The sequence below is a fragment of the Dermacentor silvarum genome, chromosome 1, assembly GCF_013339745.2.
Source record: "Dermacentor silvarum isolate Dsil-2018 chromosome 1, BIME_Dsil_1.4, whole genome shotgun sequence".
NCBI classification, from domain to species: domain Eukaryota; kingdom Metazoa; phylum Arthropoda; class Arachnida; order Ixodida; family Ixodidae; genus Dermacentor; species Dermacentor silvarum.
This window is the reverse complement of record NC_051154.1, coordinates 69,402,891-69,428,231: the sequence shown is the minus strand read 5'-3', so window position 1 is coordinate 69,428,231 and position 25,341 is coordinate 69,402,891. Positions and strand designations below refer to the sequence as shown.

Sequence of the window (25,341 nt, the reverse complement as noted above, 5' to 3'; positions counted from 1 at the left end):
CGTCCTGTAAACTGCTGTCGCCAACAGACGGCAGACCAAAATCAGTGCCATGTCATAGCTGCGACGGCAGTGCAGACTTCAGAAATCCTTGCAGCTAAAGCGAGGGCGAACGCGCAGACCCCGAGCCGTGGACCGGACCTTCCCATCAAGCTGACTCGGCACGTGCAATCAGACAAAGCACACCGCCGCCTTTTTACGGCGACGCCGGTTGCCCTCAAAAGCCACGCACTGGGCGCAGGTCGCGAAAGAGTTTTTGACACCTCTGGTGGCCGTTCTATCAGGGCGGATCATCTCCCGCTAACACCGCTCCGCATTTTACCGATTCATGCCGCAAGCGCAGTGTGCCTTCGCACCGGGTGTTCCCGGAACCAAGGGTCGGGGCTTTACGAGCCACGAATCTGCCCACCTGCGCGCCGCGGTGGGTTTGGCGTTTTTAGCTTTTCTTTCAGCGCCCATAGAATGTCCCCGTCTGACTTTACGGCCTCTCTGTCTGCCTTCCAGGAACTCAATCGGCACCACGAAAGGAAAAGGGGGGATTCGAGAGGACGGGCCGTGGCAGCAATCAGCCCAAGTGCGTTCATGCAGGCTCCGCGAAGCCGGGGTGCGCGGCGCGGTTTTCGGCCGACACTCTTCGCGAAATGTGCCGCGTACGGAGAGAGTGGCGCAGAGCAGGTGTGACATGTCACACTGTGATGCGGCGCGGCAGCGTCCCCGAACTCTCCGCCCGCTTGATCTTGACTGACTGAATACGTCTGTGCCGTATGCTGCGGAGGTTCGGGCACCGCGTCCTCTTGCGGACTGCAGCGAACCCTCACGTTATCGAGGGTTAAATTGTGGGGGGAACAACCTGCCAAATGTACAAATTTTAATTGCGAAGTTTCCGCAGAAACGCGTTTTCCGTTTTAGAGATTGCCAAGTTCAGGTTCTTTGTTAGTACAAGTGCACGCACTTGCGTAACTTTTAAGCATAGTTTTCCAATGCATGTACCCGAAACCTTCAAAAACAGAAACAAAACAAAAACAAACAAAAAAGACTGAATAATAAGTGGGGAAAATCTAGCATTTTCTGGCTACCACGCTGACCGAACATTTTATTACTGAGTTCTATTTACCCTTTTACGCTTTTGACGTTGTTCTAGTGTGGAATGTCTTGGCCTGCAACGTTGGAAAGTGAAATAATGCTCAAAAAGCACAGGAAGAGGTGCAGTCATTCGCTTCGGGCTGCAGGGGAAGACTCAAGAAATACATTGTAACTTCACAAAAGGAAAAAAAAAAGTCGTTGTTAAGCGCTGTTAAGCGCGTAATTAGGCTAGATAACTAGACAGAAACAGAGTGGCCGAAGTAGCCGAACAGTACTAATCGCAATAATAATAAACCTACTCTGCTCACATTTAGAAAATGTACTTGCGGCATGGAAACCAGGGTAAAGTGCCTTTACTGGGGAATTCCAGGTATGTTATCAAGTGGTCGCTGCTGACGGTGTCTCTGATGTGGAAGAAACTGAAGGCGACCTCTTAGTGATCAAGTAACATCACTGCAGAGTTAAGTTCTGTACCGCTGTAAGAACGGTAGTGCTTAACCGGGTCACTCGCGGTGACTCTACCGTGCGAATCTGAACGTTCTTCACCTTCCTTCTTTTTTTTCGTTCTTGCTAGATCTCTCCGCGATATATGTCGACGGTGCCCACTTACGCAATGTCACAAGTGCTCCCGCACTGTTTCATTGATGCTGGGCGGGATACGAAACTTTCAAGCACCCTCTAGCGCTGAAGGAGAACTAGAAGTGTTTGGGAACGGCCACGAATACGGCGAGTAAAAAGCGCCCATTATGAGCACTTGGGCTTCGCCTACATCTTTAGCATAAGACTAAACGCAGAAAATAAGCTCGGGCGTACGAACAATGCTTGTTATCAAGCGATTCACGCGCACGGGCGATCTATGCTGTTAAGGGAGCATTGTCCTCCAAAAGGCGGCGCCTTTGTTTTTTTCTGCTATATCTTCGGCTTTTTTTTTTTTCTCTCTCTCTCTCCTCGGCGTAGCTTTGTAAACATATATGGTGCCCAGCTCTCTGGGAAGTTTGCACTTCGGGCGGGCCTTTATGTAGGCCAGCTAAACTTCGTGTTGTGGCTTCCATTGTGTGAAACTTCGCGCGCACCCACTGACGCAGGAACTTTGCCACGTAAGTGTCGTTATCGTGTACCTTCTTGCATTTTACAGTATTTCTAAGTGTAATTGATGAAAACTCGACCTACCTGGCCACGTCGAAGTTTTATCAGCTGGTTTTTGTTTATCAGTTGGTTTTGTTTAGTTTCAGAAAATAGGTCACCCGAAGATGTTGGCTCTCCTCAGCGACAGATGCCTTCACGGAAAGAAATCGTTGAGATGCTTCTCAGTATACTTTCCAATTTCTTCATTGAAGCAGTTGCATTTAAGTCAGTGATTAGAAAAAGAGATAATTATTCAATGAGACTTATTTTGAGAAATATTGCCTCACTTGCTCAAGAGAACAGAGAATAGTACTGTGTCGGTCGCGTTCGCGTAGCGCGCACGTACTTCTTACTCTGCTTTTTTTAAAATTTTTTTAAGGCTTTGCACAAGTTACCTAGAGCAAACATCCTGAATATGGGCAAGTGGCATTTCGCTGCCAACAGCAGCGCCATAACACACAGCCTAGCGGACGGAGTAGCATGCATGCTGCACTTTCGTGCCGGCAAACTTACTGCTCATCTTCAGGCACAGGTGTTCATCTCATTGGCGACCTGTCGTGGTCGTACCGTGCCTATAGCGTTCTGCTGCTGAGCCCGAGGTCGCGGGTTCAGTCCCCGGCAGCGGCGGCCGCATTTAGTAAAACGCTCGTGCACTTTCTTAGATTTAGAGAGAGATTAAAAAAAAAAAAGGGAGAGGCAGGGAGGTTAACAAGACGCAGGTCCGGTTTGCTACTGTGCACTGTGGAAAGGGCAAAACAACGAAAAGACAACAAAAAGAGAAGTGAGAGAGGGAGAGCGCTAGTTGCACGCACACGTGAAGTTGCGCACCAAGTCTATAAATGGTCGCAGGGATCTGTCGACTTGAGGTACTCCAGAAATGTTCTCGTTACTGTCTACACCATTTGCGCGCCGGCCATGTTCTAAAGATCTTCGCTTCCGTGAACGCTCTCGAGTCCAACCGGTTTAATGCTGTCCGGTGAGCTCCGCGCTGAACGCCGTAGCGGGAATAAACGCCCAAAAGGTGCTCAACAGTCTCTTCGCTTTCGCAAGAGTCGGACATAGGCGCACATAGAATCCTGTGTATGCAGACGACAGTTCCACAGGTTAGGAGCAAACCAGTAAGTGTGTGGCATAGTTCGAGCCTGGAAGTAAAGTTTTCTTGCTGTGGTCTGTTCTGGATAGGGGTGTCGGTACTGTCCGCGTTTCTTCATGGGCAGATCGGGCAGCCTCGTCGGCGAACTCAACACCAGCAATACTTTAAGTACACGTAAGTGGTCAAAATTAATCCAGAGCCATCCACTACAACGTCCCTCATAGCCCCAGTCTTGCTTTGGAATGTTACGTCCCATGAACTAATCAATCAATTCTGGCATTACTGGGCAGAGAAGTGCTAGAACCTCCTCTGCATGCGCCAGGTAGACGTATCGGGTATAACGCAAGCATTGATATACAGGCGCGCGTTTTTGATCGTTCAAGATCTGACATTTCCGTCGAATCCATGCTCTATGGCGTCTGCTGTGTTTTTGTTTTTATCGCTCTAAAAACATCTGTAGAGCTCCTTGGCCACCGCTGGTTACGATATGGCCACCGAGAGGGCTCATGTCGTAGCGCAATGAACGCTCTGGATACGAGATGATCACTCGGGATGTTGATTATATATGGTGGAATGATGTAGTGCACGAAAAGTTTGTGCAAAATACTGTATACGTTGAGTTTGTACAGGCTCGATTTTTGTTTAAATGGTGATGCCTCCTGTATTGATTCCGTGTTCGCCAGCGATTATTTCATGCAAAGCAAGGCGAGAGACAAGCTATAGCACGAGGTGTAACCGCCATTGCAGTGCCTCGACCGCCAGTCATTCTTGTTTTCTTGCAGGCGCACCCGTGTCTGTGTATGTGCATGTTTCTCTGTATGTGTACGCGTATTTATATAGCGTGCGCGTATGAGAGTATGCGTGCCTGCATTCTCACATTCGCTTCCGCTAATAAAGAACCTGCAGTTTCGTGAGAGGCAAGTGTCACCGCTTCTCGCACTCATACTGCGTTCCTTGAACATTCCTCGAGTTCGTAACCACGAGTATACCATCGCTTTTTAATCCATTTCCCTCTGCACACTGTGATGTCCGTAATTAACATAATTTATAAATACTCAGACCTATTTTCGCCTCTGCCCTCTCAGGTTTTTTTTTTCTTTGTATTTTGTTTGTAGACTTCAAATAGACTTTTTTTTTCTCCTTACGTAATGATGGCCATTTATGCACATAGTGCTGTCCTCTCTTCCCCTCTATCTTTCCATTTTATGTTCTTAAGTTGAGCTTCTTTTTTGTGTGGTAGAATTTAATGTTTTCGTTCTTCCTTCTTGCAGGAAACATCACGCCGACTATGCAGTGCTGATGAAGACGCGGACTCTTCGGATGACGAAACCGAGGACATCATAAGTGAGTGCACGACATCCGAAGATTCCGGCGGCCACGGCGACCCGCATGTTTCCGCAGGCAAGCCACGCGCGGAAGCCCACGCATCGGTCTCGGCGACAGCCGGCGACACCAAAGTGTTGAGGCGAACTCCGAGCTGCCGTTGCCCTCGATCGGAGGCGGCGTTTTCCGCCCGGCGGCTAGTTCAGTCCGCTGGTTTGGCGAACGACGAAGTCCCATGTATCTGCTGCAGCGTCGAGGACACGGATTCGCTGGGCGAGCTTCAGGTCCAGCAAACTACTTCGTACGATCACAGCCCCGTTTCCGTTCAGAGCAGACTCGAATCTTCGGTGACGACCTGCGTATCCATGGGGCCTGTCACGAGGACTGTCCACGTGACAACGACGGTTTCTAGCGTGTCGCCCGTTGAGACAATGCGCGGCGGTTTCTCTAGAAGGTGCATGAATTCACTAACAACCGTGTGTGTTCCCCTTCTGGTCGACCGCTTCAGCTGGCAGTCAGGCCGCCTCCACCACGGCATCGTTCGCCAGCCGAGCATTCGACGAAGAAGCGGCTCGTCCGTGGCTAAAGGTCATTTGGCGTCGCATTGCCTCTCGCGTAGCAGCACCAATAGGGCACAGCCTGAATTGGACTTCACGTCTGATGACGTTAACGAAGGGTCCAATACATATTCGAATAAATCACTTCGTGTTTGTGACGAGGCAACCGTCACTGTGAAGGAACTGGCTGCTTCTCTGAAAGACCTCGAAGAAGACACCGACGAACCGATACGTTTCTTCTTCACTGCACCGTCGCCGACACTGGAGCACCCCTTCGTGGTTGGAGCCGCCCAGGCACTGGTGAAACAGGGACATTGCGTAGCCGAGGCCCGACCACCGTCGGCGAACTCGACTGAAGACGTTTGGAGGTGCTGCAGCAAACGTGAGGACCCCGGAGGGGCGCCTAATAAATGTGACAGTCCCGTGCCGAAAGTACCCGAGCGCCCGACAGACCTACCGTCCAAAAAGGCAAGTGTATACGTTTAGTATTTCTGTCGTTTTTCACACTTCATAGACCTCGTCCGTGCTGCGTGCGTCTTTTCAAAACAGCACGAGTGCGGTTTGCTCCAATTAAATGATCGCTGCTCTTTTATGCAAGAACTTGCTATTCTTTGTTTTATATTATTCCGGCTAAATATCCTGAGACTTGCTCTTGCTCCTGCTCCAGATTCATGTCTTCTTGCGAATTTCTGGACTCTGTTCGTTGAGTCCTGAGTTTCCGCAGTGGGTGAACATTTAAGTGGCTTAGGAATTATAAAATAAACTAGTATTGCCTCTTCGACATTTAGAACAATAGCGCGATAGGGGCGAAATGCAGAAAACACCCGTGTACTTAGATTTAGGTGCACGTTAAAGAACCCCAGGTGGGCCAAATTATTCCGGAGGCACTACGGCGTGCCTCATAATCAGCTGGTGGTTTCGCACGTAAAACCCGATAATTTATATTTTTTTTTATTTAGAGCAATAGCGTTTTCAGTTAAGACAAATGAATACAAGAAGATGCGTGAGAAAAAGAAATAAACGTGCGGCCATTGTCCCGGATAGAATAAGTAAAATGGGTATGTAGTTTACGGCGACATTGGCAAAGGAAGACGAAATTTAGAGGTGGTAGGCTTAGGAATCACGCCGATGAAAACGTTTTGAATACAGAAGCACTAAAGTTAAAGCTAGGCACATATTAACCAAGTAAAGTAAAGCTAGACATGTGTTAACAAGAAAAGCATTAAAGTGCGATAATGCCAGTCAGCTTGTCTTTGGGTCTCAAGAGGAGGCGAGAGCGTGCAGCAGCTACTTACAAGACTGCGATGGCGGGCTTCTCACATCCACTTTACTTTGCACAAGCTTGTCACTTCTTGCTGCGTTGCGATCACGCATGCGCCACTGCCTTTCTGCGTGCCCGAGTCTGTATTAACAGCACTGTAGTTACAGACCCCTAAATTCGAAACAGATAACGTACCTGCTGATGTACTGTCGATGGACGAGCTTTTCATAGGAAGACAGTATAAGAACAGAAAGGAACAGGTGTCACGGCCTATAGTAAATAGATGTGAAAGCTGAAGTGTCCTTCCGTTCTCGTGCATAAAAATGTGACATTCAGGCGCAGTATACACGCAAATTGCCTCGAGCGGCCAGTTGCGCGGCAGTTTTGCGTGTATTCGCGGGCTTCTTTCACGTTTGAAAAAAAAAAACACTTTTATGTAGCACGTATTGAGCACCAGAAAGCTGTATCGGTAGTTTCTCATGTTGCTCTACAATTTCCTCATTGACACTTTTCATCTAATCATAATATTTGAGAAGTTGAATCATTAATGACGACTAATTATCTGATTAGGCGGAATTTGGAAAATACTCCGAGTATGTCCAAACGACGGCAAACAGCATTACGTACCTTGGTTCTGTCCAGCTACGTGGCCATTTGCATATTTTTAAAGTTTGGCCCAAGTTAAGTGAAACACCCTGTAAGCCGGGCTTGTTTAGATTGTATTTTCATGTGCGAAAGTAATGGACACCCACCCGACCTCCACTTTTTTTTTTTAGCCCCACTTTTGCATCAACTAGCAAATATATTTCTTATTGAGCATGTCTTTCAGTCTCATGACTACGCCTTGAACCAGAATTAATGATAGCTATTCCGTCAGTTGACACCTAGTTGCGGTTTGTAAAGTGCTGGGGGAGGGGAGAGATTTGGTTAATTTTGCAGGCGCGTGTACACAATCCGCCTACATGTACACACAGCTCTCACAGATAGCTAACAATGTAAAAATACATTTGAAAAGCAGTAAAACACAGTGCAAGACACTGTGATGAATTAAAGGCTCTTATAATTTATCCAAGTATATAGCTGTGGCCTGGTGGTCTTCTGGATAAATTCCAGAGCTTTTAAGCAAGATATGCGAACTGCCTACATGTGCGCTTTCTTGCGCACTGAGAATTAGCAAAATTCAGTGCTTCAACGCAACGTTAAACTGGCTGTCTGGTTTTCTTTTTTCTGTAAACTGTCAAATATTTCACATAAGCACGTTTCCACAGTCATACCCAATCACAATATATGCAGGTTAGCTATCTAATTAGTAAGTTACTGGATGTTTGCAATACGCTCGTCCTCTGCTAAGAAGTAGCCTTTGTTTTTATATAGTGGACCGATATGCTGAACCATCCGTTCTAAAGATCAATATAATGAACTAAAGGCGGACATGCACCTTGGCACACGTTGAAAGTCGTACGTAATGTTGGTAATCGTTGAAGCTGGCACTCCTGCGTTAGATACGATATTAAAACCGCCATGAGCCTTGTCACCGATGAATTGTGCCCTAGTACGAGGGCGTCAGCGGCGTCTTAGGTTTTCGAATATTTTACGCTTGCAAGAGCATGTTCAATGGAGCGGCAACGCGCGGTGTGGTAGCTTTGCTTGAGTCCGCGTATTCGAGGCCGCGTCGCAGCGCGCTCATTCGTACGTAAAGTCGTGAGCAGGGAGAAGGGGCCGACCGTGTAGCCCTGTCCTTTTCCTGGTGTACGGGGCCCCGCACTTTTGTCAATTCGTATATTTTTTTGTGTTGTTGCTGTACGATGGCAGTATACGTTTGAGATGTTTCACTCGGCTTCCCGGGCGAAGGGGCAACCTCGGCTCGTTTGTTCGGCCAGCATGGGAAGCAGGGAGGCACCCCACGCCCGCCTTGGCGCGCGCTCAAAGTTTGGCAAACACCCTCACGTGCGGTACCGACATAAACTTTCACCTTCCAAGGCAGCGCCGAGACCGCACGTGTTTGAGGAGTCGCCCTAGGGCCGAGTGCACGCGAGGCTCGAACGCTACGGCGGCGCCCCGTGGCCAGTGACCCGTTCCTGCCCGGCTTCCGCTCTAATCTCTGTGCACACACACACACGCGCCCGCTCACACGCGCGCATACACATCCCAAATTGAAGGAGCACCAACGGCATTCCTCCGTACCTGTTTGCCTTTCTTTCCTCGACGCCGTTTCTGCCAGTGGACGATGCTGCTCCGCTAGAAAGCGTTGCTGCGCCAATGAGCTGCGGCGGCGCTCGCCGCTGCTCTCGGGGTCATGTCCGGATCGTGCCCCAGCGGCGCGCAGGAGGTCGTGCTGTGTACCACGGCAGTACTTGTCAGCCCGTTTAAATTTAATCTCGGGTCGCCATCTCAGCTCTCTTTAGACTCGGTGTCTTCATCGGCGCCTTGGTTGCTCGTGCTGCCGTCTTTCCTTTTTCCTTGCATTGCGTTTGCGAACTTGATCTGTCTGCCTTCCTCGCCCCATCCTGCTGCAGCTGCATGGATAGTGGCATCGAGATGCTCGACATAATTTTTTTGGGCTGCCCTTCCCATTTCTTTTCCGAAACCTGTTACATTTCGAAATCAGGTATGTAGGCTACTAGAAGCACCCTCCCGTGGTATCTTGTGTTGTATATTGAAGTATCCGGGGCTGAGCCATAATTCAGGGACGTAACCTTTCTGACTGCTCCGCACGTTTCTTTCAGATAACGGAGGAAGTCAAGCAATATCGTACTGCGTGAAGCACTGTAGGAGCCCACCGATTCTAAATAGGTGGTCGTACTTTTGTACTTGGAGCCTGGCAGTTGTTTCATGCTAAATTCTGATGTTTTACGTCACTTTTGCCTATCTTTCGAAACGCGCGTTCTTACGCTTGAATATCTCTCTGCGTGTGTGGGTTCAGCTTTGCTCTTACAAGTGCTTGCCGTCTGCTTCGGTAGTGTATATGCAAGTGTGAGAGTGATAAACATTTATCTATGGGGCAGGGAAGCCTATATAGGTGGTGTTGGCTTGACCTGAAGTACACTCTTTTCTATATCTGGTGCAGGTAGGGCGAACCAAAACATGGGGTAAAATACGGTTCGGGGCTCCTGATAGCTCTTGAAAAACCGTTCTCGTACGGTACGTACGTCGACGACTGACGAGTCGTTTGGGTCAAGTCGATAGTCAAAAAAATAAACAACGGGGTTTGTGAGGGGCTATATGTAAACATCGGAGTGGTGCGGGCTTCCGCAACTGTGGCATTGTGAGACCAAGAAATCATCGATGCTGGAGGCGTTTCTTGAAAGTGTATATTGAGCACTGTGGAGAGTCCGCTGCCAGAGGAACCATGCAAAGCCGCCATCATTCCTGCGCAGCGCGGTGACGATGCTTTGCGGGAGCCCCTTTGCGCCGTCTACCGCAGAGTCTAGTCCGAGATAGCTTATGAGTGTGCGTTGCCAGACGGGCAAGCCGTCGCTTCTCGCATTTCCCGCTGTGAAACGAAGATAGTAGTGCGTGGTGGGGGATATAGATACTCCTACTTTGATGAGAGGCAGCCTTCGTTTCGCGGAGCGACGACTGGTAAGGCTTCTTTGGCGTTGGGTGTGTGTTGTCGTTTATAAGTAGGAGCTACGTACGGCACTTGCAGCGGACGTGCCTCTCGTTAGCTTGTAATACAGGGCGCCAGGGGTACCAGAATCAAAGTTAATCCAACTCATATCATAAAGGGCCTGCGGCCGACTGCCTTTCAGTGGCGGAATGGTCGCGTTTATAAACCTTCTTGAACTGCGTGCCGGGACTACACTGTATACACTCACTGTCAAGCGATAGGCGAAAGGAAGGTGGAGGCAGCCTGTTTTCCCTATGCACAGTGTGATGTGCAAGACGCGAGTGGTGGACTCCTGCACGTAAGGCATTGCATGATCAGAAACATATCCGTATCAAACAAGCTACGCCTCCAGTAGAAGGCACAAATGCAATATGGAGTGAACCGCCCCCGCGCTTTGGACAGGCGTGGTGGGCGCTGCATCCTCCGCACTGAGAATTTCTGTACGGTAACTAGACTCTTGGAGGTGTTCCCTTTATATTGGAACGGTGACAGATGTCACCTTGCCATGTAGGGAAATGTCACGTGTACTTCTTTCCAACTTTGTCACATCAATCCTGTTGTCATTATTCACCAATCCACGTACCAACCTCGTCTATCAGTGCGTATATACCGCGTGTCCCAGTTAACGTTAGGTAAGCTGTTAAGAGAGAAAAAAAAGAACCATGATGCAAGGTACGGTTATAAGACCTGCGGTGTTCGTTCATCATAGGTCTGACGACCAAACACCGCAGGTCTTATAACCGTAGCTTGCATCGTATTTTTTTTTTCATTCTTTTTTTTTTTTTTTGCTTTTTGCCCGTTTAACAGCTTGGCTAACGTTAGCTGGGACACGCGCTACATAGGCCGCCACGTTTCGTGCGGTACCTTAGTTTGCTTGCTACCCGCCGCGGTGGCTCAGTCAGCAAAAGCGTTACGTTACTGAGCACGAGGTCGTGGGATCGAATCCCGGCCGCGGCGGCCGCATTTCGATGGCGCCGAAATGCAAAAACGCCCGTGTACTTGCGTTGTAGTAGTGCACGTTAAAGAACCCCAGGTGGTCAAAATTAACCCGGAGCCCTCCACTACGGCGTGCCTCATAATCAGAACTGCTTTTGGCACGTAAAACCCCAGAAAGAAGAAGAAATTGCTTGCTGCGCAGGAGAGAACGTCTGACAGTATTTGAATATGCTGACTTGTTATTAAAATGACTCTATTGTTTTGCGACGTCTGTCAGTTTTGAGTTGAACGTTAGCTCTACTGTTTACGCATATATTTCATGCCACTCTGCAGCATGAGAGACAGAGAGTGAGAAATGGAGTGGGAACAGAGTGACGTTGTTTCTGACGAAATCGTATTTCTGTTCATAATGATTCTGTCTAATGCCCGGTGGTATGCGAGAAGGCGAAAATGGAATTATTTTACAAGAAATGTCTCGAATATAAGCCGTAAAAGGAGTATGGCGCGTTCCCCTTTCTGGATACCTGAGAGAGAGAAAGAGATAAAGAAGATAAGGCAGGCAGGTTACTTACACGAAAGGTTAACGCATCTGCCTACGTTGTCATTTTGCTGGGCGTCTGTCGATGTTTAGCGGCGATGATGAATGTACTGCAACAGTTGCTTCAACAGCGAGTGATGGCTACGGAGCTATAGCCTGTAGTCGGACTTAGAGCACTGCGCGGGCTCGGGCTTACCCGAAAGCCCGGGCCGGGCCGGGTAGGGCAGTTTTTTCACGGGCTCGGGCCGGGCTCGGGCACGGCATGGGCTTTTTGACCCGGGCTCGGGCCGGGCTCGGGTATTTCGACGCGGGCCCGGGCCGGGCTCGGACTTTCTGGTGGTGCATGTAACGTGCAGCGAGTTATCCTCACGCGTCTCGACTCTGAAAAACATGTTGCCCCGGCGCAGCTGGAAACTAGCAGTGCTACTCCTTGCGTACTTCCCTTTTCTTCTTCCATCATATTTTGCGCTGTTTCAACAGAATGTGAAAGTCCAGAAAGACTGAAGTCGCCTCAAACCAAAGGATGCCATTGTATTCCTTACCTAAATCAATGTAATTAATGCTTTCAGCGCGGTGTAAGCGCGTTCGCGACTTACTGATTCTTCAAAGGCGAATTGGTAAAACGATGACTGGTAAGATAAGATAATTCGTCAAGCGGCTGAAATATGGCACTGCGTCCATCCATGATTGCACGCATGTTCTCAACCAGCCGCCTAGCAGCAGCTCATTACGCTGCACCATGGAGGAACGAGAAGCTTTCTTTCTCCATTTACTCCATCCATGCACTGCACTCACGACCTGTCGTGGCTGCGCTTCGGCTAGAGTGTACTAGAATACGGTTGAGTGCGACGAGCGGCTGGGGCGTCGCATGCTTTGCAGTGAGGCGCCCGACGTGGAAAAATTCTGTGGCGCCGTGGCGATAGAAGTGGATTGGGCGGTATCAAAGTCGCGCCGTTGGAAACTGCTGGCGATACTGCTCGGCAGGGTGATTCGTACTACTTCGCGCGCTGGTAATACCTTTCAGACCACTCAAATTGTGTTCATAATTGCATATTACATGTATTTATGCCTTAAGATTAAATTCCTTCCATTCTCTTCTTTATTTTATTTTTTGTTTAATGCCACTCGGTGGTCTTTTTCGGTCTCGGGCCGGGTTCGGGCCGGGTTCGGGCCGGTTTCGAGCCGGTTTCGAGCCGGGCTCGGGCCGGGCTCGGGCCTAAGGTAAAGGTGTGGCGGGCCGGGCCGGGCGGGTAACGTAGAGTATTTCCGGGCCCGGGCCGGGCCAGGGTCTCACCATAAAACTTTTGGTCGGGCTCGGGCGGGCCGCCCGATGCAAAATCGGGCCCGGGCCGGGCCCGGGCTGAAAAAAATCGGCCCGTGCAGTGCTCTAGCCGGACTACTTTAACCTACATAACGCGGCGACCTATTGTCTGGAACACAACTCCGGGGGCAATAATCGCTCGTTCGTGAAGAAATCATCGTGATTGTATTATAAAACCATAGACTAAGTCTCACGCTTTTTTTTTTTTCTTCCTGTAAGCCGACCTCATTACACCAAATGGTCCACTTCCCTTTTTAACCATGTCAGCGAGCCTCCTAGCCGGAATAGATTGTTTAATTGTTCTTCCATTGTTAAACTTCGCACATCAGTGCAGAATAGTGTTTCCCTTTGTCTTTAGCGTGAAGAAAATAGATTTTCTTCGTTTCACGCGATGAGAAGTTGCACTGCAGCTTGAGCTCTCGACCAGTTCTCGAGTTCCGCGTCCGAGGTATTGTAACGCTGCTCGAGGAAGCCGAGTCGGGCCGACAAACTTGGCCCGTTTCCAGCGATCGATTGGGAGAGACTGATCGAAGCTCTCTCGCTGCTTCGCCCGCCATCGCCTTTCTTCTTCGTGTTCACCAATCTGTCTCTCTCTCGGCCAGGCAAAGATGGCACCTTCCTGCTGTGCGAAGACTGCCGCTGTTTGCCAGTTATCGATTCAGTGTCGCAAGGTCTACGTGCTATTCAGCCGCCGGCAGCAGCGACTCAGCTTTTCTTCCTTACATCGAACAACGGCCGAATCGCGCACACGGAGCGCTTCCGCGACGGACGTGTGCGGGCGAAGAAATCGAATGCACGCCTCTATCCTCCCACCGTTTTCGCCCTTTTCTCAATCCTGCTAAATGTGCGCGCTGCCGGACCTATAGGGAACACCGGAGCGCCTTGTTGTTTCTCGTCGTACCTGGCACGATGTTTGCTTCCGATTTCCGAAAGCCTACTTGGGCCTTCCGCTACAGTGACGCGTGGTATAGAGGAAGGATTTGGCTCGTTAAATAACGTGCGCTGCGGCTTTAGCGACTGCTTTTGCTTCCAGCATCACTTACGCGCCGTAAGAAAATATCGAGGCTGCCGCAAAGTAACTTACGAAAAGTTTTCCAATGTATAGAATAAAAAGCGGGCGGTATTTTGGGGCTTGCAGTGCAACCGTGGTTGTTACTTGGTAGCATATCTTGCAGGCGTAGTTTGACTGATTTTATTTCATGGAATCAGCACATCAAGCATTCAAAATTAAAGCTATTAGAGGATATAGGTACGACATGAAACCTTCATTTGCTATGTAAAGGTAAGCTCTTATTGCTCACATTTTAGGTCCTGCTTAAACTAATGATTTCTAGTCTAGGTTTGTGTCACTCTTGCTGACATAATTTATTAAAATTATTAGAAGAAAAGTATGCTCCCTACCATAAAGTTTGTGGCAACAATAAAAACACCAGAAAACTTACTTTAAAATATTGTGTTTATGTGGTAATAACGTACACGTGGCTTCAAGTGGAGGCACTCGTAGAAAGTAATGGTTGTCGGGAGTTGGCAGACGCTTATCTCGTAAACATCGAAAGCTTTAATGTTAAAAAGTGAGCTCTTCATTACGTGAGCGATGAACAAAGTAAGGTTGGTACTTTGGATATATTTTAAGCTGTATACCTCTGCCCCGTATAATCGCTTTGAAATGTCTTTGGTAGCGTTAGATCTGATTACGCTGCGATTAACTTGGTGACATGTCTATCCTAGCACTTTAAAAGGAGACGCTCGGGGCGAGCAATTGCCGGCATGCCTCTCCAAGGCTATAGAGCCGCCCGTAACTTTCCTCCTCCTCCTCTTCCTCATATTGTAAGATTGTTAACTCGGAATCCACAAACATAAGAAAGGAATTAAGAACATTTTTTCATTCGCTGAAATGCTTCATGCTATATATGCCGATGAATTATTCTCTCTTTAATGATGCTTTATATCACTTGTTTACGAGACTGAATCACCCCAGAAATAATGATGATGATGATGATGATGATGATGATGATGATGATGATGATGATGATGCCTTTTATGGCATCCCCTTTGGAACGGGGCGATTACAATAGTCATCTAGCCTGCTTGATTTAATCAGATATGCTACACATTTTTTATCTTGCAATTTTGTATCTATCTCCTTAATCTTTTTTTTTTTTTTGCTCGAAATCTACCTCGTACCGCTACCTATGACTGTAACAGATCCGGTCGTATCAATCGCTTCCCTGCTTCTCTTGCACCAATACTCTAAACGTCTCTTGCTTATCTCGACTGATGACCGGTTGATGCTTCCGTCCACTTTAAATGGTTCTCGTGCAAGAGCGACGCTCGTGTCCTTGTGGTAGTTTGCGCTTTTGGCTCCAGCGGACCATCGGATGTGAGCTGTATGTGTGCTTGCGTGAGCGTGATTCCTTTTTTTTTTTCTTTTTTTATGCATTGTCCTTGTCAAAGTGAGGCCATATTACCATCATCATCATATTTGATAAAAGGAATCAAATGAAATATTGCCACACGAACGTATACGAATGACAGCCCCTATGAAGAAAGAGTTCTCCGGCCAATCCGCGCTTGAGTGCGGCAGCCGGACTCTGCTGCAGCCGACGGTTTTATTTGATTCCGGAGCGCGGTGGCCGCTTTCTGGCGAGGATGGCATGTTAAAGACGGCCGCGTCCTTAGATTTCAGCGCAGGGGGTCAAACTTAATCCGGAGCCCTCCGTCACGACGGCCATCGTAGCCCGGATGGAGTGGTTAGAAGCTATCAAGTATTACAAAACAGCTGCTGGGTGATGTTGCGGGACTCGTGCTGCTCTCCTGTTGCCGCAAGCCCTGTGATGTGCGAGAGCGACAGTCACCTTTCAGAAGTCTGCGTCAATGCATTCCAGAGTGCAACCCAATACACACCTCACTTTACAGCTTGTAACCACCTCTACATGGTTACGAGCGCTAACGAGTGCAACTGTGTACGTACTGATGTGTTTCTTTCCGAGCTATGTGGGTATGCACTAGCTTGCCTTCATGTATATTACATGTTCTTCCTTATTTTGCAAGCGGCGAGTCAATCTGCATCAGTTTGCATTTGTTTCTCAATTTCTCCAAGGTCCTCTTATCTGCTACATTTGAATTGAATTCTCGGGTTTCACGTGCCAAAACCACGATTTGATCATGAGGCACGCCGTAATGAGGGACTGTGGATTCATTTTGACCACGAGGTGATCTTTAAAGTGCCCCCAATGCATGGGACGCGGACGTTTTTGCATTTCGTCCCCATCGAAATGCGGCCGGCGCGGCCGCATTTATACACTCCCTTTTATACACTCGTAAGCTAACGTAGCTGCTACATGATTCTGGAGTAAGCTGTCATTATACTGTAGAATAACGTGTAATTCTGCGTTAGTCTCTGGGTTAGTCTCTTCAGAGATAACGCATGGTATCAAGTTCAGAGGGCCCTAAGAGTGTTTCCTCATCGGCCGGCGCTCATTAACCTTACACCTCGATGCAATCAACTTAAGGCACAAATACGACCGAGCCTGTAATTAAGAGCAGCGCATAACGTTCCCCTTTGCGTCGAAGGGGTATCAAATCTTCTCGGTATCCCTCCTGAGAGCCCTTTGGCACGGAGTTCCGTCCTTACATTCCGTCGCATCCTGTCTATTACTCGGGCGGTAATTCCCCGCTCGGCATTCTCTGGAGCTTAGTGCGTCAGATCCATTCGAGTTGCGTTACTCGACTGCGCTTCCCCGTCGTTACCCGAATGCACTCGCAGGCGTAACGCCAGCATCAATATCCCTGGGGCACCGAATAGAGGTAATCGATACGACAGTTGCGCTTAAGTTGGGCCCTGTAAGTTTGCTTTTTTGGCAACGCGCGCGCTCCGATCTTGGCCCTCCAACGATGCGCTGCATAAGTATATACGCTTCATGAGATTCTCCTGTCGCTTTTGCTCCATGTCCCGAGGACACCTCTTCACGCGCGTTGATCTCGTTTTGTCGCCTTCTCGAGCTCCCGAATTTCGCGTATGCGTTTCCAATTACATTTGGCAGCTCCAGAGTAAAAATGGGTGTCGCTTCCGAGCATAGCTGAAGCTGCGACAAATGGGCAAGTAGGCAGATAAGGAACTGGAGTATTCGCGTGTCTTGACTTGATACTTTTTTTTTCTCTCTCTTTCTCTCTTTCTGTTGCTATCAGAGGCTGTTGAAACTACCTAGAGGAATGCAACGCTGAAATGTCGCTTGCTCTGTCATATTATAGCCTTCTGCACGTGTGCGTACTAAAAATATCCGTGGGGGAAATGCCGCTTGACGCCTAATGCTGTAAATTTACAGCTGCTATATACATAAGTAAGGTATATGTTCCACTCGCCGTAGGTAAGATAGAGTTAACTGGGGTCCAACTGGCTTTGGAAGCACCATGCCTCCGACAACTCCTTCGATGTTTCTAAAAAAATAGGAATTTGGTTTTTACGAAATAATAGAAGGACATCTTAGCACGAGCAAACACTAGCACATACTTGCGAATTCAGAATAAACGAAATAGACGAAGCAACACTGGCCGTGTTCGAAACATAAATTTAAAGCACGAGTGTTGGTCGCATGGATTATCGTTACGGCTGCAATGCACGTGACCAACGCCGTTAGATAACTAGGCAATTTAGCAACGACCATGAATGTCGGCGCGAGAGGTGGTATCTCGGCAGGAAAACGCTAAATTGGCCCACCAGCCGCCTATAGGAGTCTAAATCCTGCCCACGCCTGTGGAGACGTCGTGACCCATGTATCATATTCCTAAGACTTTTGTTACATAAGTGCGTTCCCTCGTGCTTTCGATCGACCGCAACTTATGGCAGCGATCGGTGATAACGAGTTGATCGCTGCAGCGATGGCCAAACGCAGAAGATATCGCAGAAAAATGGGAAGCTGCGCCGACAGAGCTTTTAGCGGTATAACGGAGACATTGGTTCATACAGGCGGCCACCCTACCCGTTCTATATGAAATAAGTAATGTGACATCTAAAAGGTACGTAGCATACGTAGGCACGTAGCATAGAATAAAGCGAATCATTAAGAAAGAAATACAAGCTACACGGCAAACAACGATCTTTATTCTCACCGAAACCAAATGCAGTTATATCATCGCTTTTAATGCAGAATGATACGATAAGAAATGGTATAATGTCTTTGTATTTATCGTTATTGCTTCGTTCTAGCTACTCAGCGAATTAATCCGTCAGGGTTCAAGAATAATATTCTCAAGTTTGAGTCCACACTGGTTCAGCTGACGTATGCAGGGTAATCATTTTTAATTTTACGGAATCTTTAAAGATAGCCTGCGGCAGATAGCATAATTCTTTTCCTTAAGCTGTATTATTCGAAGAGGTGAACATTACTAGCCCGAGAAATTGAAACACATATACAACTAATTAACTCCTTAATTATTTACGGCACATATTGCAATTTACGAATTGCTGCCGGTGAGTTAGCAATACGCGTACAATTGAAATGAATTTCCGGGATGACACCAGTTTCGAGTTATTGTTTCCAAATGTGTGGGACAAAATACATGGGCGTTCCAGTTGCTTTTGTGCTCCAATGCATAGAAGAGTGTTTTGGTAAAAAAGTAAGGGGACCAACAGTGCATTTTTACGACGCGTTTGATGGCACCTATCTCCAAACTGGTGCCATTCTGGAAGTTAATTCCAAGTGGATACGCCTGACAAACTCACTAGCTACAATTCGTAAATTGCAATATGTGCCGTAAAGTGATTAAAAAGTTCATTAGTAAATTTTTGTTCATTATTTGAATATGTATTTCGATTTTTCATGCAAGTAATGTCCGCCCCTCTGAGCAGTCCAGCTCAAGGACTAGAATTATGTTCTCTGCAACAGACGATTTTTAAAATTTTCATAAAACTTAAAAATGATCACCCCGTATATAGGCCGTTCACATGTTCTCTATGCGACACGTTTATATTGTGTACAGACGTGGAGGGAAACGTGCACAGTGAAGGCATATGTTGAACACGCAGAGAACAAATTACATGTTCGGAGTCTCGTTTTCTAGTAATCGGATCAACATGGTCGTAATTTACATTTAACGGGCCTCTAACCAGGTTTGGGCAGTGCCACCAGACAGCTGCGGTGCGCAGATGACGCGGTAACGATCGTGAGGGAGTGAGAAAAACTTTGTTTCGAATCAGAACGATTCGCGTCCGGCGAGTGAGTGGGCTGGGCCACCCGCCGAGGTTACGGCCAAGAGTTCTGGGCTGGGTGGCCCACTAACGACGAGTTAGTGGGCTGGGCCACCTACTGGACTGCCCTAGAGTTGGTCTTCCAGGTTCGAGCTGAGCAGCGCGGCCGGCCAGCGCGCGCGGAGGCTGTCGGTGGAAGTCTCGCTCTCATCATCGTGTATTAGTCCCTGGCATTCCCATAGCATATGTGTTCTAGCGTGGCTCTGATGCCACACGCTTTGCATCTATCTGTTGTGTATATTTCTGCGTAAATAGCGTGCATTAGTATCGGACTCTTGTGTGATTTGGTTTGTAGTTGTCGCCACTGGACAGCCTGCGATCAATTGAGTTGTGGATGGGGTGGTGGATAAGTGCACCTTTGCATCTTGTAATGGTTAGTGATGTCGTTGAACCTGGTCATTCTGTCTGAACCTGGCCACTGCTGTAAGAATCATGTGGCGCACATAAATCCATCTCCGTGTATACGCGCTAGCGTCCATCATGGCAAAGTACCGAGCCGCTCGCGAGTTTGTGCGCCGCATATGCGAATTTCTTTACAAAAACAACACCAAAGATAAAAAGTAAGCGTGATTTTAATACTTAAAACGCAGGATATGTATCTATCAAATAAAAATTTGAGAAGCAGGGAATAAACAAAATAAAAATTTGAGAAGCAGGGAATAAACAATGCTTATGTATGGCGCTTGTTATAGTAGTCGCAAACTACCGAAACTGGTTGGAAGTCCGTACTTTTTTGCCAGTAGCATGGATATTCGCAGGGGCGGAAAACGCGCGGGGGAAATGCATGTGAAACGAAACCTCCCGATCAGCTTCGCAGCGCCGCGCCGCTGTTCGCTCCATTAATTCGCTCAATCGCTTGCATGTGAAACAGGCTTTAGGGTTGTCCTCTCCCGTTGAGTCGGGGGTACCGTGTCTGCAAACTATTATACTGAAGCACATAACGAAATTAGCTGAACATAGCTGAACTGAGCTTCGTTCGGCCTCTCGCTTCAACGCGTCTCCGAAACTTACGTCACCTCCAACACTAAGCCCGCGGGGAGACAGCTCACATGAAGGCACTATCCATCGTGGTTCTCCCAATCTTTGCACCCACCGCAGACTACCTCCAAGATAGGGCTCGCGGACCGCCATGCGTAGCCACGGCAGGACTAGTGGAGGGAACGCACGCTCACATGCCCCCTCACCTAGCCCACGCTTGATCACTTTACCGAGTGCTCACCCCCCCCCCCCCCCCTACTCTTCCTCCTGCGAGCGCTTGATCACATGATCTTAACCAGTGGACGCGTGGGAAGACGGCGCGCATCAAGCCATCATTCATCTCGGCTCAACCTCTAACGCTTTCCCCGCACCCACAGCATATAGGGCGCGCGTGCGCGATTTTATCGTATTTGGACTTCATACGGAACATCGTGGTGACGGCGACGATTACGGCGAAAATTCGCCTGGAGTGTCCACATGATTTCCATCGCAATAATATTCATGGTATGAAACTGTGACAGCACTGCTTACTTAAGCAGGCATCTCGACATTGGCTACACGGTGATTGCCTGAAACTTCTTGGATTTTTGTATCACGGTCATATTAATGTATCTAATAATGATTATCTGAAGTCACCTTTCAGTAATTCGGGTTGAACTAATCACGAGAAATGCATTAGCCCATTCATTTCATAATGTAACAAAAAGTATTTGCTTTTCCTGACATACTTAGAGCTGCGGAACTGTAGTCTGCTAAGCAAGTAATGAAAGAGGGACGGGGTCAAGGGAAGCGCCAAACTTTCGACTGTTTATTCATTTCTTTTTTCACCAAATATATATGTACAGACATGATCAGCGTGTAGAAAAAAAAAACATCATACGTGCATCGCGCAAATCACAACCATTTATAAAAAAAAAATTTCCGCTTGCAAGAGAGAAACTATGAAAGGCCTCTAACAACTCACGTGCCGTGGCGTCCTTGCTTTTACCCAGCATCCCCACCTTATCCCGACATGGCTCGCAATCATGTGAACTGCAGTGGCGACGGCAATTGTGCTACATCTTTACTTTTTAAGGATAGCCCGCCCCTCCTTCATTATTTGCGCTAAGCGACCCTATTGTCTAAGGTGTAACATGAACCGACTAGCCCAGCAACAAGTTTTATTAGGCTGCTAAGCAACGTTCCAAATACCATATAACAGAGTAGACGAGTTCATCACAAGGGTAGACTCCTAAACCTCCCGATTTTGCTTCCCGAAAACTATGTTCCTTCAGTTGTGCTAGAAAATGCTTGAAGATTTGATGCCTGTCGTTCTTTTATTGTGTTGTTTATGACTTATATGACACAGTGTCGCGTATCTGACTATATTTCTTCTTGTTGGATGCTGTTTTGACTATTGCAATTTTCTTTTTCTATTTTGTTTTCGTATAGATGTTCTCCCACGTTGTTCCGGAACTATACGGCCTGTATTCAACTGCCCTTCAGCCTGAAAAAGGCTGAAGGGCAGTTACATTATGCTTAAAATAATATCTACGCTCCCTGGACGTCACTTTAGAAACTTCGAGTGCATCACGAAAATGTCCTACTAGTTCTGGTAACGTTTAAGCAACGTTTGAAAGTTGCAGGGTATTTTAGTTTTCTTTCCTTAAAAATGAGGTTTTACGAAACAAACTGCTCTATAGCCGGACTGCAGGCTATTCCGCGTTACGTCACAGTGATTTCCACGCCGGTAGCGCTGCATTACCTGCCCGAATAGTTTACGGTTCTTGGTCTACCGTTGTCCTTGCTCACTATACCTTACTGCACTCTCGTGCCGATGTACACAAAAAGTCAATATAGTGTTGCACAGAATAGGCTGAGATCTTTTCCGTGTAATAATTGTCCAGTAGATTGATCTGGCCTGCCATTAATAACATAGTATCAGGTTGAACCTGTACGGCGGTGTTGCGTCGTCGAGCATTTCAGATGCTAGAAAGCTGTAACACTCCCCAGACATCGGATGAATTGCCCAGCGAAAATTACATAACGCGAATATGGCAAGGAAGCTGGCGGCATTTGGCGTATCGACATGATACGATCAAGTTAAAGGTTCCGAGGATGCTGCCGTAGCTGCTGCCGTTCTAGAGAAATTGAAGTATCAGGCAAAATGAACGCATACACGAAAGAAAGAATGGGCACTTGTTCCTTCGCGAGATGTGTTCAAGCCGTCGCGTTTAAACATCGTGCACCATGAAGTGCAGGACGAATTACCATCAAATATGTGTTGGTCGTCAAGAGTCGGGAATGCTTGGGGAGTCGGGGTGTAAGGAATAGCAGCTGTTTTTTTTTTTTTTTCTTTTTCATTTCTTTTTTTTAAATCATTTTAATGCATTCCGGACTGAAGGACGAATCGTGCGATGCTGCGGAAGAGAGAAGCGATAGTGTGAATGCATGCGAGTGTGATCCTTGAAACAGTTTTTCTGGCGCTTGCCTTCTGCCCCTGCCAATCAAGACGAAGTTGGGAAAAGCATGCGCTGGAAGCGCCCGTCGACCGTGATTCCCCGGCCTGATTGCTGGCCGAGGCCGCTGTGCTGCGGCTGTTGTCAGGGCAGCCGCGCGGGATTTTGAGCTTTTGGATGTATCTACCTCTGTAGAAACGCCAGCGGCTCGTCGGCAGTGCTTTCATCTGCAAGTCTACGGCTAGAGGAAACCACGGAGCTGGGTCGCCGATCGACTCTATTCGCCCACGGTCGATTCGAAGGCACTCCGCGCTTGCCGATTTGGAATCGCCTACGCGCGCCGGCGGCGAAAGCAGAATTGAGCGGCAAGGCGCGACAAATCAGTGGCAGGAGCGTAAACCACGACGTGGGCCGGCGGGTCATCATGAGCCGCGGGAAATTAACGGCTCCGACCCAGATGCGGCCGCGTTGTCGATAGTGACAACTGGCGCGGCCGTCGCATTCCGAAAACTACGGGGCGGCCTCCGCGCGCAGTGCGCGCGATCGAGGTAGCACCCACTGCAGCCTAATAGCTGAAATTAATGATGGTGTGTTTCTTTTCAACTGAGACCGCCGGCGGGCTGCCCCCCCCCCCCCCTCCCCGAGAGATATACATCTCTATTGGAGCATGCGCGCTGAAAGTTTTACACTAGTTGTGGAGACAAATAATGATGTTCGGAACGGCGCGCACACGCTTCCCCAGCGCCGGGCCGCATGCAGACGGGGCCGATTATCAATGGTCACCCTTGCATAATCAATTCGTGTCGCCTGTGCGTTGGTATTCAGTTCACGTGTCGCTTACCGTTTCATTTCCATAAATTAAAACCGCTCCGGGCCTTCGGCATTGCGCCCTTCCCCGAACAAGCGCCAGCGGACGCAGGGCGACCGGCTGGAAAGGAAGTTCAAAAACATCGAAGCTAAAACCGAGTCGCATGCTGGGTGCCGTTTCAAACTTGTTCGACACAGACTCGACGCTGGTGAAGGTGAATCACGATGACCTCGTCTGCGGCATTTCCTTTTTCTTTTCTTTTTTTCTTTTCTTGCATGGCGTGTGTTCGTACTTACCTTGCATATACTAGGCTCCAGAGTAAAACGTAAACGTAGTGCTTGTGCTGATCTTATATGGGGGTCAGCTTTCAGGCCTCACTTGCCGAGCGAAATGATCTTTTCACGTGAGCGAAATTGTGCTGCGCGCGCGCGCGCATTTCGGTCAGCAGGGTACACACGGCGCAAAAGTGACACACCAGGCCAAAGTTTTACAACTCTGGCGGCATGGCGTGCTCGATATTGATTGCCGATTTGTTACATCTCGCGCGAGATTGCACTTGCCGCAACGACTAAGACAAGCGAGCTAGCCAGATGTGCTGCGCTCACCACGTAACTGGAAAACCAAAGGTCGTGGTTTTTTATGGCAGCGGTATTCCGTGCGCTGCACAACGCTTCTCTTCTTTCATACCCTGGTTTCTTCTTACTTTAGTATAGGCTATTATGAAAGTCTATTGACACGAAGATATTTTTTCTCTGTAGTTGTCATAAATGAAAAGCGAGGAAAGTAAACGGCCTAGCCTTTGCGCGCTCGGGGTCTCTGTCTTCCCTCTTACTTTCTCAAAAGTTCTACCGTTGTTGGCATAAGTCGTCACACTTTCGTTTGAACCTGGATGTCATCCTTTCTAAACGAAATCATCTCTTCTGTCGCCGTCTAGCGATGTTGTTATCCGATGTTCTTCATTGCAGGCAGCCTGGAAATATCTTCACATAAGCTTTCGGGTTAAACTGCTGCAGAAGTTTTGAGGTTTTTGAGTTTTGACTGCTCATACAGTCCAGACGCACATAAAAAGGACAATAAATACCATACAACAAATGTACCATTAAATAATCAATACAACAAATAAGATATCTTCGCATTGCCAAATAGAACATATACGATTCAGCAATAAAAGATCACGTGTTATGTTAGTTAAATAAACAATGCGTCTTAATTGCCAGTTTGAAGTTGCTGGCGGTAGTTATCGGAACCCACAATTGACTCCTAATTTTGGTGCCCGAAAATCAAATGTGTCTTGCAAGACACATTGCAACAACTTTGAGACTTGAGTGTTAATATCCTGCAGTCCTGTGCCACGAGGCACAAGCTATCCACGTCATACCATCCGCAAACGAATGGCCTCACGGAGCGTCTTAATCGCATTCTCACAGACATGCTCGCGAAGTATGTGTCTTCCGACCACACTGACTGGGACCTCGCTCTACCGTTTGTCACCTTTGCGTATAATTCCTCGCGCCACGACACAGCCGGTTATTCGCCATTTTTCCTTCTGTTCGGCCGAGAACCAGCACTGCCCCTCGACACAAGCCTCCCTGTTCACGCAGCACCCACCAGTGAATATGCACTTGACGCCGTCGCCCGCGCTGCCCACGCAAGGAAAATTGCCCGTGAACGGCCGCCTTCTGCACTCCCAAGAGAGTCAACGGCGTTTGTACGACCAGCGACACCGCGACCTGCACTTCCCACCTGGTTCTTTGGTGCTCCTATGGTCTCCGTCGCGTCAGGTCGGCCTGTCAGAAAAACTGCTGTCTCGTTACACAGGCCCCTACCGAGTGATTCGTGCCGCGACTCCCGTCACCTACGAGATCGCCCCTGACGCCCCATCTGCTTCCCAGTCCAGTGATATCGTGCACGTTATATTTCTAGCTTGTCTAGCATTGCAAGCGTGTATATGAAGCAGGCCTAAAGGAAACATAAACGTGGGCGTAATCATGTCATTTATCTACATAGGCACAAGAACAAACCATAC

At 48.2% G+C, this 25,341-nt stretch overlaps 1 protein-coding gene across 3 annotated transcripts in view; it reads left to right on the top strand.

The window, feature by feature from the left end:
- Window positions 1-25,341, top strand: part of LOC119465271 (puratrophin-1) — a 464,152-nt gene that overhangs the window by 102,736 nt on the left and 336,075 nt on the right. For all 3 annotated transcript variants that reach the window (XM_049669232.1, XM_049669230.1, XM_037726072.2), the window contains exon 2: window positions 4,570-5,646. In XM_049669232.1, coding sequence (XP_049525189.1) covers window positions 4,570-5,646 — 1,077 coding nt within the window. The remainder of the gene's footprint in view (window positions 1-4,569; window positions 5,647-25,341) is intronic.